This window comes from Chelonoidis abingdonii, chromosome 6 (genome assembly GCF_003597395.2).
Source record: "Chelonoidis abingdonii isolate Lonesome George chromosome 6, CheloAbing_2.0, whole genome shotgun sequence".
NCBI lineage: Eukaryota > Metazoa > Chordata > Testudines > Testudinidae > Chelonoidis > Chelonoidis abingdonii.
The window spans coordinates 137,128,844-137,141,966 of NC_133774.1; the positions used below are offsets into that span (position 1 = coordinate 137,128,844).

At 47.2% G+C, this 13,123-nt stretch overlaps 1 protein-coding gene across 5 annotated transcripts in view; it reads left to right on the plus strand.

The window, feature by feature from the left end:
• Positions 1-215: 215 nt before the first annotated feature.
• The window catches only part of ELP1 (elongator acetyltransferase complex subunit 1), a 127,267-nt gene continuing 114,359 nt past the window's right edge, over positions 216-13,123 (plus strand). For 2 of the 5 annotated variants that reach the window (XM_075067448.1, XM_032786286.2), the window contains exons 1-5: positions 216-306; positions 720-847; positions 980-1,148; positions 4,844-4,996; positions 11,389-11,470. In XM_075067448.1, the coding sequence (XP_074923549.1) occupies positions 999-1,148; positions 4,844-4,996; positions 11,389-11,470 (385 nt within the window). In that variant the 5' untranslated portion in view covers positions 216-306; positions 720-847; positions 980-998. Of the gene's footprint in view, positions 307-565; positions 848-979; positions 1,149-4,843; positions 4,997-11,388; positions 11,471-13,123 lie in introns of those variants that run through there. The other 3 variants (XM_032786284.2, XM_032786287.2, XR_004374475.2) reach the window with 2 other exon arrangements.

Sequence of the window (13,123 nt, forward strand, 5' to 3'; positions counted from 1 at the left end):
GGCGGATGTGGGGGGTCCGGCGCGGCTCGCGTGCGGACCTCGCTGGGTGGCAGGAGCAAGGCGGCGCGGCGCCGCTGGCTGCAGGACGGACCCCGCTGCTCGCGGGTGCGGCCGCACTGACAGCAAGTCCTGTCCCGGGACCGCAGACCGACTCAGCCGCCTGCACCAGCTGAGCACGCGCCCCGCCGCTGCCCTGCTTGGGCGCCAGGGTCTCTACTGCGCATGCTCCTCCCATGCCTGCCGGTCGCGCGCTGCTGGCGGTTTCAATATGGCAGCGCCCGTCTCCTGAGCCGTGGGCACGCGCCGGTGAGGAGCGCCCCGGGCCCTGGCGGGAGGGGGCTCGCGGCCCTGCCTGCAGCGCTGTGTGTGTCTGCCCGCCCGGGGCCTCTCCCCTTGTCCGGGCGGGGCGGGCAGCCTCGGCCGCCGCGGGGCCCGGGCCTCTCGCCGCTTGTTTCCAGGCCGAGTTTGAACCCTCCGCGGCGCCTGCAGACCCGGGGTGGGGGCTGATCAAACCTCGAGAGCCCCAGCGGCTCTGCCCACGCCCCCCGTGGGGCTCACCTGGCAGGCGGGGCCCTCTAGTGACCCAGCCTCCACGCGCGGCGCTGCCCTGCTTGGAGCGGCCGGTCTCCGTGCTGCTCTCGGGACAGCGAGTGCCCACCTGAGACAAACAGAAAATGAACAAAACTCCTTCTCTTGGCCGTAATCTTGTCCCTTTTCAGGTTCCCGGCGAGCCCCTCGTTCTCGTGTCAGCCTCAGGGTGAATAGGAGCAGCTGCCTTGCCTTCTTGAGCCCGTTCCTTATTTTGTGAGCTTTCCTCAGTTTCCCTCCTGCTCACCTTCTCTCTCAAGTAAGTAGTCCCCATCCTTCCTCCGACGCTCTCTTTCCTCTCAAGCAGTCACGTATGTCCTTTCTCAGGCTCAGTTTACAGCTCCCTCCATGCATTTGTTTAATAGCTCTTTGGGGGATTGTATTTCTCCAGTTCCTGTGTTGCTGATACAATGAGAAATTTGAAGTTACTGCACGCTCGAGAGCATGGGCCTGTCCAGGCTTTGGGGAGTCCTCAGTGTTTCTGCCTCCATGCAGACCAAGGGACGCTGCTCATTGGTTCAGAATATGGGATCCTGGAGCTCGACCCAGCCATTCGAGGGGTGAGTTACTGGTGGAAGTTCCGAAGCTTTGTTTAGGGCTGTCTTCCTGATGCTAATTCTGGGTTCATACTTGCAGGAAGGTAAATGTTTTCATGCCAATTGACTTTACTGGGCATTCAGAGCACTCTGAGTGTTACAGGCTTGGACCTGGTGACAGTAGTTTGTGATCAATCTCTCTCTTTCACTCTCACACGCACGCGCACAGTAGGTTGGCTGTGGATTGTTGGAAATGCGTTTTCCTGCCAATAGTCGTGTTGTGGTGCGGCTGCCGTGTCTTGTGTACCATCCACACATAAAGATCATATAATCTCTTTGGACTGGAAACTCCTTAGTTTTGGTCCTTGTCCTCACTGGGTTCTATATAGCAGTGAGCACGCTCTAGGCCCTTCACGTGGAGTTTGTTTAGTGCCAACATTATGTCTGCAGCACTGTAGGGTACACCTGCAAAAGTCTCTGCTCTGAAGCAAGCTTGCAGTCTGGAAGGCAGACAAATCTACATTTTAATTATTTTGCTTATGTCCTGGTAAAGTTACATGCCCTGTCCAATTCAGTTCTTTTTGCCACTGTATTCTGAAGGTGCTAAAACAGGAAAGTCAGAGAACTCTCACTGAATTCATAATGGAGGCCTTTAGATTGGTGCCTGGTGAAGTTCCCTTCTACTGTACAGGAATGATAGGAGTCAACCGAGCTGAATAGACATCAATAAAAAGCATGTTATGAGCCATTATTTTTGACTGTTTAATTGAGGTTCCTAAGCAAAGAACTGCCATAGACATGAGCTTATCCATGAGTGAACTCTGTAGCCCTGTTCCTGCAGTGTGCAGGAGCTCCTCAAAAGCTCCACTCTAAGCCTGCACAGCTCAGTTGCTTCTCAGAAGGCTGGATCTTCATTAAAAAGGGTCTATACTAAGAGTCTGTAGACAGAGACCCAGAGAGACCAAGTACCTTGCCCACAGACACAGTGAGTCAGAGCAAGAGCTGAGATCAGACCCAGAATTCTGACTGTAACCATTAGACACGTCTTGTAACCAGCGCATCAAGTTCTCTTGGCTTTTAAAGCACTCAAATGCCTAAGGGGTAAAGCATCTGAGGTGTGATATCAGGTTCAGTCAGGCTTTGTTTGGATGCTGCTTCGTTCTCGCCCCTTGTTTCCGACGCTCTTGCTCAGCTTCTTGGCTCTGCCACAGGCAGATATGCCTTCCTTCTCCCATTTTTTCATAGCTCTCAAGGACAGGAGGAGCCTTAATTATATAAAGGGACATAAATGAGTACTTAAATTCTGACACTGAATCTAGTTTAGGGCCATTTCATTATGGAGGTGTGATGGAGTGTACTTGGCCTGCACTGGACAAGGAGGTGTTACCCATGACTCTGGACAGAGGAAGCCACACACCCCTTCACCCCTGCTGTCCATTTTCCAACTGGAGTATCAATATAAAAGGGAGCAGTCCAGCTCAGTCAGGGTGGACCACAGAGGAGAGAGGACGCACATTGCAGGCTTCTGCCCAGGAGCCCCAGAATGGGGAGGCCAGCCATGCCAAGACACAGGTGGATACTTGTCTACCTGCAGATGCCCGAGATTGGAACCATCGGGAACTTCACAGGCCTAAGACCTCAGACACCCATGGACCAAGTCACTGGAAGACTGAGTAGGAAGCAGCCCAGAGAGACTAGCTGTTGATCCGGTTGTAGAACTGAGCAATAAGTCAGTGTGTTTCGGTCGGATCCCGGCTGACCCAGTGATGAGTACGCTCGCCGCTGACAAGGGCCTGAGCTGGGACCTGATGGTCTAGGGAGGGCCTGGGTCCCCCTACCACTGGCCACCATCTCCAGCTATCAGGCCACACTGCCTGGCTAATAAGAACAGCCATATTAGCGCTGGCCACTAGGCCACACAGCCTGGCTAATGAAGACAGCCATATTGACTCTGGTATCTGGCCCATGCAGCCCTGTGAGGAAGGGCAGTTGTATTGACTCTGGCCACTAGGCCACACAGCCTTCGAGTGAGGGCCACCATATTGATTCTGGTCACTAGGCTAAGGGGGGGCAGGTGGACTCAATTATGGGGCTATAACGCCCATTTCCCTGCCTCAAAGGGGGACAGAGTGTGCTTGCCCCGCAACGGGGGGGCACGTGATCTCAGGAACAGGTCTCTCACAACTTACGTGCATTTAACATGCGTGATTTCAACTTTACGCATAAGGCTGGAGTGCGGGGGGCATGGCATCAAGATTTAAAGGCCCTGGGGCACCAGCTGTGGCTGGGAGTCCCAGGGCCTTTAAACCAGACAGGGGGCTCCCAGCTGCAGAGGTGGCTGGTAGCCCCTATGGCAAACTAAAGGGCCTGAGGCTCCAGCCACCATGGAGCTCTGGGCCCTTTAAATGCCAGCCCCAGGCCAGCTGCCAAAGCTGCGGGCGGGATTTAAAGGGCTCCACCGGCTTCCCCACTGCGCGGTTTTACCCAGGGATGTGTTTGGCCAGTGTTTTGCAAAACTTGTACAAGTAATGTTGCGTGCTCTTCCTTCTGGCTACAGCAGCCATGAACTCATAGGTAGGGTTTCAAAAGGTACAGAAGTTGCCTTCCAGATGAAGATGTAACCTGAATAAGGTGTAAATTTCAGTTCCACTCAGAACACAAGGGAAGATAAGTTTTTCTGTCTTCCTTCCTTACCAGCCCTCGCTTTGTGGCCGTGCTTCCTCTGTGGGTGGGTCTGGGCCCTGTTGTCTGTGGAATCTGTTAGTACTGCACAGATTTGTCTGGGAGGCGCGCTACAGAGCAGCATGAGGCACTTCTCTCCCATGCTGAGTGCACTCTGTCTGCAGAAGTCTCAGAAGAATTCTCTTAGTTTGTGATGAGGAAAGATGCTTCTATAGAATCTCCATACTGATTCTAGTGACACCATCAACTTGAAATCTAGTGAATTACAAAAATTGAGTTGTCATTAAATATGCTCACCCTGCCCCCGACATGCACATGCATACCACTAGCCAGTGTGTATGGTTTTAGAATCACAATTTTGGGTTTTATAATTGCTTTTCTCTCCTCAGTTGCTGTGTGAAAGGCCCACACAGGTGGGGGAAACTGATGTATTTGTACAGGAAAAATAGTCAAACTGGCTCTAAAAATGTTCTCTCCAGCATTCCTAGTAAAGAAGCTAAAGGAGAGGAGAGACCAATTTCCTCTAAACTTCTCGCTGTAGTATTCTGATGTGTAGTTTGTAAAACCAGCATGTGAAAACATTCCAGTCATGTGTATTTAAGGTGATGCTATCCCTCTACTGTCTATAAGATCCTTCAGAAATATTGGAGCAAATTCAGCAGGAACTTGCACCTTCTTATAGTCCCTTTGAGGTGGGGGGCCTAGGGGCCATAAAATGATACTTAATGGGACACATTCTGTTTAGGAGCATTGCTGTTTATTTGATCTTTCACTTAAAAAATAATCAGTTTGAAAAGCAATGAAATATTTCCATGTAACTGAGAATAAAGACAGGTATTTCCCTGTCTGATATCTGAGTTGCCTGGCTCAGTGGTGGTGAGTTCTGTTATTCTTACTGCTCCATGTGAGGTAATATTTGTGCTGTATTTTTTGGAGGTATTGGGTGCCTAGAGTGTATAGATAGTTGCCCCCTCTGGATTCGCATAAATCTAAACAAAGTAATACGTAGTCATTTTCTGATTGTTCTCTCTGTCTAGGTGACGAATGACATTTCCTTGACTGTGGATGGTTTTCTGCCAGAAGATGGAAGTGGCCACATTGTGGGCATTGAAGATCTGCCAGATCAGGAGTCTGTGTGTGTTGCTACGGCAGCTGGAGATGTTATACTGTGCAACCTCAGCACAAAGCAGGTAAGCTGGAAGGTAAAAGGAGAAGTCATAGCCTGTCTCCATTCTTACCCATGCAGCCTTACTGACTTCTCTGGGGTTTCTTGGGTGTAACTGAGGGCAGAATGTATGTAACTCGGAAGTGTTGGTCATCTGCTTAATTCCTGGACAATGAAAAGTAATGAAACATTGGGAACTATGCCCTGCCTGCACCGGGAGTCCTACTGAAATCAGTTAATTTGTTAACCTCAAAGCAAAATAGGTTTATAATTCAGCTTTGTTTTTAAATAACAAGATACTTATCAGTTAGTGCAGGACATCTTCATAGAAAACTAATGTATATTAGAAACATGTTTCTTATGTATAGATCTCATTTAAAGAATAGAAGCTTTACATTCCATGATTAAAGGTCGTGAAGCATAACTGCCAGGCAACATTAATGAGAAATCAGAACCATTTAGCCCAGGGAATAGTGCAGGGGACTGGGACTTCAGACTTTGTTTGGGATGGGGTTCTAGTCCATACTCTGCTATGGATTTGTGTGCGATCTTGGGCAAGTTGCTTAAATTCACTAGGGTCCTATCTACAATGACACTTCCTGAAGATCTGCTATTGTACTCCAACTGGTGCAACTGCAAAGGAAGTAGCAGCGAAGGGGAGTTCTAGAGTAGGCAAGGCATGATCCAGGGTTAGGTGACACTCTGGCAGCCAGTCTGTGCTGACACTTGGGGTATGTCTGCACTACGAAATTAGGTACATTTTATAGAAGTCAATCTTTAGAAATAGATTTTATGCAGTCGATAGTGTATGTCCGCACTAAGCGCATTAAGTCGGCAGAGTGTGTCCTCAGTACCGTGGCTCGCATTGACTCACAGAGCTGTGGGCAGCTATCCCACAGTTCCCGCAGTCTCTGCTGTCCACTGGAATTCTGGGTTAAGCTCTTAATGTCCCATGGGGCAAAAACATTGTCGCGGGTGGTTTTGGGTGCACGTCGTAAGTCTCCCCTCCCTCCTGTTATGCTATACAAAGCACACAGGATCTTTTCAGGGGGAAAAGGCAAATACGCCGCATTTATAGAAAATACAACAGTTAGGATATGCTTTTCAGTCACACACTCACTCACTCCTGCCAGTTGATGTTAATAGTTACCAGTCTGTTGTAGCTCGAGTCAATCTAATGGTCAGTTAGATTGAGCACAAGTGAGTAGCTGGGCTCTGTCCGTTGCGATCCAATGCTCTGAGGCTTTGCAGGACTGAACCCAGAGTTCCATGGCAAAACACCCCAGCTTTATAGATGTAAATTCCCATTTGAGTTCATGCATTTTGCAATGTCATCCTGTCCTTAAGTGGTGTTAATCTTGGGGTTTTCTGCTGTTATCATTTGATAGTTATCGGGCTTCCCATAATTTATCTCCTATTTGTTGTCTCGCCTTCGGGGGCGCCTGCCTCACCTCTCAGGCCGTCAATGCTACTACTATGTTTAGCATGGGATACAATGGATGTTTTCTGATTGTCTCCTGGTCCTTCCAAGTCTCTCACTTTTTCTTGACCATCTGGACATTTGTGATGGCTTTCACACCTTATCTTTTCATGATGCATGCATTCCTCATTCACACAAACAATCTCTTACAGAAACCTTCAAAGGTATACAGACAGCAGTATTTTATATTCAGCAGAATACACTGTAAATCAAGCCTTGATAAATCTTATAACTAAAACAATTCACATTGGGGCTTCAGGCCCTCAGCGTTCCTCTAATCTCCTTAACACAGACGCAATACAAGATCCTGTCTCTTACATTTCTTTGTTTTAAGGTTTAGAAAGTATATGTAACTAGAGTGCCTAATTTGTAATACATATAGGAAACCATAGTAGACATTATAACTTATCCTAAAACAAAAGGGTGACCATAATCAATCAGAAGGATTGTTCTGGTCTGTCATTCCTTTCTGCTATTCAAAAAGGGTGGCTGGCAGGATGAAATCAAATCGTACATTAATTCTCATAATACAATTATAAAATCCTGCTCCTACACTCCCTCCCTCCCTCTGTGAAAAGCAACTGCAGACAATCATTTCAAACCTTCTTTCCTGGATTACCTGTGCAGACGCTATAGCACGGCAAGCATGGAGCCTGCTCAGCTCACCGCTGCTGTTGTGAGCAATCGTAAACACCTTGCGCATTATACTGCAGTATGTGCAGAACCTGGCTAAGAGACGGCAGCATGAGGACGATTGTGAGGAGTACATGGACACAGACGTTCCTGAAAGCACGGGATGTGGCAATTGGGACATCATGGTGGCAGTGGGGCTGGTTGATGCAGTGGAACGCCGATTCTGAGCCCAGTCAACAAGCACAGACTGGTGGGACCGCATAATGTTTCACGTCTGGGATGATTCCTAGGGGCTGCAAAACTTTCGCATGCATAAGGCCACTTTCCTGGAACTCTGTGAGTTGCTTTCCTCTGCCCTGAAGCACAGGAATGCCAAGATGAGAGCTGCCCCGACAGTTGAGAAGCGAGTGTGATAGCCCTGTGGAAACTTGCAACGCCTGACTGCTACCGATCAGTCGGGAATCAATTTGGAGTGGGCAAATCTACTGTACAGACTGTTGTGATTCAAGTACCCAGTGCAATCACTGACATTCCGCTATCAAGGGTAGTGACTCTGGGAAATGTGCAGGTCATAGTGGATGGCTTTGCTGCAATAGGTTTTCCTAACTGTGGTGGGTTGGTAGATGGCCCTGTCTCGGCACCGGGCCACCTTGCCAACCAGTACATAAACCGCAAGAGGTAGTTTTCAATGATGCTGCAAGCACTGGTGGATCACAAGGGACATTTCACTGACATCAGCATGGGATGGCCGGGAAAGGTGCATGATGCTCGCATCTTTAGGAACTACAGGCTGTTTGAACAGCTGCAAGAAGGGACTTACTTCTCAGACCAGAAAATTACTGTTGGGGATGTTGAAATTCCAATAGTTATCCTTGGAGACCCAGCCTACCCCTTGCTCCTGTAGCTCATGAAGCCATATATAGGCAGCCTGGACAGTAGTAAGGAGCAGTTCAACTATAGGTTGAGCAAGTGCAGAATGGTGGTAGAATGTGCCTTTGGACGTTTAAAAGCTCGCTGGAGCTGTTTGCTAACTAGGTTAGACCTCAGCACAACCAATATTCCCACTGTTATTGCTGCTTGCTGTGTGCTCCATAATATCTGTGAGAGTAAGGAGGAGATGTTTATGCTGGGGTGGGAGGTTGAGGCATATTGCCTGGCAGCTGATTTTGAGCTGCCAGACACCAGGGCAATTAGAAGAGCACAGCTATGCATGCTGCACATCAGAGAGGCTTTGAAAACCAGTGTCATGACTAGCCAGGCTACCGTGTGAGAGTTGTGTATGTTTCTCCTTGATGCAGACCGATCCCCTTTGTTGATTTTAATTCCCTGTAAGCCAACCACCCTCCCCCCTTCAATCACAATTGGCAAAGGAAATGATGTCACTATTGTTTTCAAACCATGCATTCTTTCTTTCTTAAAAAAAAAAAGTGAGATAACTGACAAGGTAGCCCGGGTGGGGTGGTGGAGGAAGGAAGGACAAGGCCACATTGCTTATTGTAGCCATACTACAAATCAAAACTGTTTGAATGACAGGCTTCTGTTGCTTGGGCCATCCTCTGGAATGGACTGGCTGGGTGCCCGGAGCCTCCCCCATGCGTTCTCGGGCTTCTGGGTGAGGAGAATATGGAACTTGGACAGGAGGGCAGGTGGTTGTACAATGGATGTAGCAGCGGTCTGTGCTCTTGTTGGCTTTCCTGCAGCTCCACCAGACACCTGAACACGTCCGCTTGTGCCCCCATTAGCCTCAGCATCGCTGCCTCTTCTCATCACTTAATGCTTTCCTGGACTCTGCCACTGAATGCCTCCATGCATTCAGCTGTGCCCTGTCAGTGCAGGAGGACTACATGAGCTCGGAAAACATGTTATCGCACATCATTTTTTCGCCTTCTAATCTGCGGTAACCTCAGGGATGAAGATGGTAGGGGGAGCATAGAAACATTTGCAACTGCAGGGGGATAAAGAGGGAGAGTAAAATTTAAGATGATACATTTCTGAGAACAAAAGGGAGACTCTTTCACAGTGAATCAAGCAATTCACAGAAGACAGCACATGCGCTTTAGGTACAAGGTCGATTTAGCCTTTTATACTGAGTGCCTGCCGGTACGGTGACACATCACACACGGCTGGGCAACAGAATTCGGTTTCCAGGCAGCCATGGTAAGCCAAAGGGTATGTGGTGTTGGCTTCTAATGCCTTAATAACATGTGGGAATGGTTTCAAACTGCAGCATCCTACTTTCCCATAGCAAGCAATACCAGTTGGGTTTCCCATTTAAAAGGAGGGGCAGCGGTTTTTGGGTGGATGTGCAGCACACACCTTCCCCCCACCCCACTGCATGGCTGTTCTCAGGGGTGAGCCCTTTTAGCCAAGTGCAAACAGCCCAGCATGACCGGGGTCCTTTTACTGTTCCCTTACAAAAATTCCCGTATTTCAACCAGGTGACCATGGATAATATCACTCTCCTGAGGCTAACATAGAAAGATATAGACCAAATGTTGCTTGAATGCGACCAAAACCCAGGGCCATTCGCTGCCATGCTTTGTGCTGCAGTGATTCCAGACTACTTGCTACTGCCTTGGCGTGGTAAAGTGTCCTACCGTGGAGGATGAAATAAGGCAGCCCTCCCCAGAAACCTTCTGCAAAGGCTTCCAAAGTACCTCCAGGAGAGCTTCATGAAGATGTCTCTGGAGGATTCCTGCTCCATCCCCAGACAAGTTAACAGACTTTTCCAGTATCTGTACTGGCTGCAGATGCATCCCAAGTCTTCAGGACAAATCAGACATTAAACACTATTGCTTTTAAACCCTGTACTGTAGTTACAAATGTGCACTCACCAGAGGTGCCTTCACTTTCAGGATTGGGGATCCCAGCTTGGGAGGGTATTGGCTCCAGGGTGATGAAAAGGTCCTGGCTGCCAGGGAGGACGGATTCACCGCTTGCCTGCTGTGCATTCTTCTCCTCCTCCTCTTCCTCATCCACAAAATCCTCCTCCTCCCTGTTGCGTGAGACTCCCCCATTGCAGATGTCCACGGACAATGGTGGGATAGTGGTAGGGTCCCCCTCTAGAATGTAATGCAGCTGATCATAGAAGCAGCATGTATGGGGCTCTGACCCAGAGCGACCGTTTGCATCCTTTGTCTTTTGGTAGGCTTGCCTGAGCTCCTTAACTTTCATGCAGCACTGCTGTGTAGCCTCTATCATACCCTGTGCGATTTTTGGCATATATATTATCATTTCTTCTTTTTGACTGGAGTTCTGTCTGCACAGATTTTTCTCGCCACACAGCAATCAGATCCAGTGTCTCCCGTTCAGTCCATGCTGGAGCTCATTTGCGATTCTGGGACTAGTGCTGCTGAGCTTGCTCCACTGTCCAAACAGGACATGAAATTCAAAATTTCCCGGGGCTTTTCCTGTGTTCCTGGCTAGTGCATCGGAGTTGAAAGTGCTGTCCGGAGCGGTCACACTGGAGCACTCTCCCGGAGGCCAATACCATTGAATTGTGTCTACTCTACCCCAAATTCGACACAGCAAGGTCGATTTTAGCGCTATTCCCCTTGCCGGAGAGGAGTACACACATTGAATTTAAGAGCCCTTTAGGTCGACAGAACTGGGTTGGTTGTGTAGACGCATTATAAAATCGACCTAATGCAGCTAAATTCGACCTAATCCCATAGTGTAGACCAGGGGTTGGATAGCTGCTATTGCCATCTCAGCCAACTTTGTTCACATGTGGCATATTTTGCAAATGTCACTCAGACTGGAAAAAAATAAAAATAATAATAAAAATCAAGCTTAGTCTGAAGACTGCGTAAAGTATTGTCATTTAGTGTATGAAAGATCATGTCCTATAGTATGTATTAACAACTTGTCTAATGGGTCAGAGATGATACTTTCTGGCATGAGCACTAGGGTCAGAGTTAAGGTTTAGCTTCTAATCTTATATGTCTTGGCTTTACAAATTGATTTCTCAGGCTTAACATTGTTTTAATGCGTACTGGTTTTGCTTGGAATGTGTTTTGGTGTCTTGAAATTCATTGTGTGTGTACTGAGACTCCTTCTATGTAAGACTGAGTCATTTTGCAGGTATCTGGAGTTTCCCTTCACTTCACCAAAACTGATTGTGGCCTGTTACCAGAGCACAGCTCTGGTGATCGTGAGCAGCCACAGCTGGTGCAGTTGTCATCTCCTCCAGCTCCTCGTAAATCAGAACAATAGATTGGAGAGACAGTCAGCCTTTCTTGCTGTTGTATATGTATCACCTGTACATACACAAATACCTCACGCTGCTCATTGCTCTCTTACAGCTTGAATGCGTTGGGAGTGTGGACAGTGGTCTGACCACCATGAGCTGGAGTCCTGACCAGGAGCTTGTCCTGCTGGTTACAGGTACAGATTATAGTCTGTTTGTAAACTCTGTTGAGCAAATACAAGATAGTTTAGCACAGCCTTGTATCAGTTTTCATAGAGCCGAATTCTGCCCCTTTGCTCACCCCCGAACTATGCTTGCGTAATCCAGTTACCTGGCCCTGAACAATTATGACACACACGTGTTCTGGTTCAGCAGCTTTACAGATCTCTCTCAAGGAAATAAAATCTGGTGCTGCATTCAAAAAAGCTGGGATAGTTGTGTTAAATTCCTCGTGACATTCTTCATAGCAGAAATTGCTTCTAATCCTTTGTATAAGAAGCAACAGCAAAAGATAGTCATAAAGTTGAAGACCAGAAAGGATCACCAGATCTAGTTTGTCCTCCTATATAGCACAGGCCATTAACATCATCCAGCACCCCCACACAAAACCTGACAACTGAAATTAGTCTCCTGCGGACTGTAATATATTTGTCTAAACTAGGGCCATCAAGCAATTAAAAAAATTAATCGCAGTAAATTGCACTATTAAACAGTAATCGAATATCATTTACTTAAATATTTGTGGATGTTTTCTACATTTTGAAATACATTGATTTCAGTTATAACACAGAATACAAAGTGCACAGTGCTCACTTTATATTGATTTTTATTACAAGTATTTGTACTGTAAAAAACCCAAAAGGAATAGTATTTTTCAATGCACTACAGTACTTAAGTGAAATCTCTTTATCCTAAAAGTTGAACTTACAAATCTAGAATTATGTACAACCCTCCTCCCCCCCCGCATTCAAAAATAAAACAATGTAAAATTGTAGAGCCTGCAAGTCCACTCAGTCTTACTTCAGCCAAGCAAGTTTTTTTACATTTGTAGGACATACTACTGCCTGCTTCTTATTTACAATGTCACTTGAAAGTGAGAGCAGGCATTCTCATGGCACTGTTGTAGCTGGTGTCGCAAGATATTTACGTGCCAGATATGAATCTTTAACACATGCCCCTTCATGTTTCGACCACCATTCCAGGGGACATGAGTCCATACTGATGACGGGTTCTGCTCGATAACAATCCAAAGCAGTATGGACTGCCACATGTTCGTTTTCATTATCTGAGTCAGATACCACCAGCAGAAGGTTAATTTTCTTTTTTGGTGATTCATGTTCTGTAGTTTCCGCATCGAAGTGTTGCTCTTTTAAGACTTCTCAAAGCATGCTCCACACCTCATCCCACTCCAATTTTGGAAGGCACTTCAGATTCTTAAACCTTGGGTCGAGTGCTGTAGTTATCTTTAGAAATCTCACATTCGTACTTTCTTTGTGTTTTGTGAAATCTGCTGCGAAAATGTTCATAAAATGAACGTGTGCTGGGTCATCATCCAAGACTGCTATAGCATGAAATATATGGCAGAATGTGGGTAAAACAGAGCTGGGGACATACAATTCTTCCACAAGGAGATCAGTCACAAATTTAATTAACCTATATATATATATATTTTTTTTTAATGAGGGTCATCAGCATGGAAGCTTGTCCTCTGGAATGGTGACTGAAGCATGAAGGGGCATACAAATGTTTAGCATATCTTGTACGTAAATACCTTGCAATGCCGGCTACAAAAGTGCCATACAAATGCCTATTCTCACTTTCTGGTGACATTGCAAATAAGAAGAGGGCAG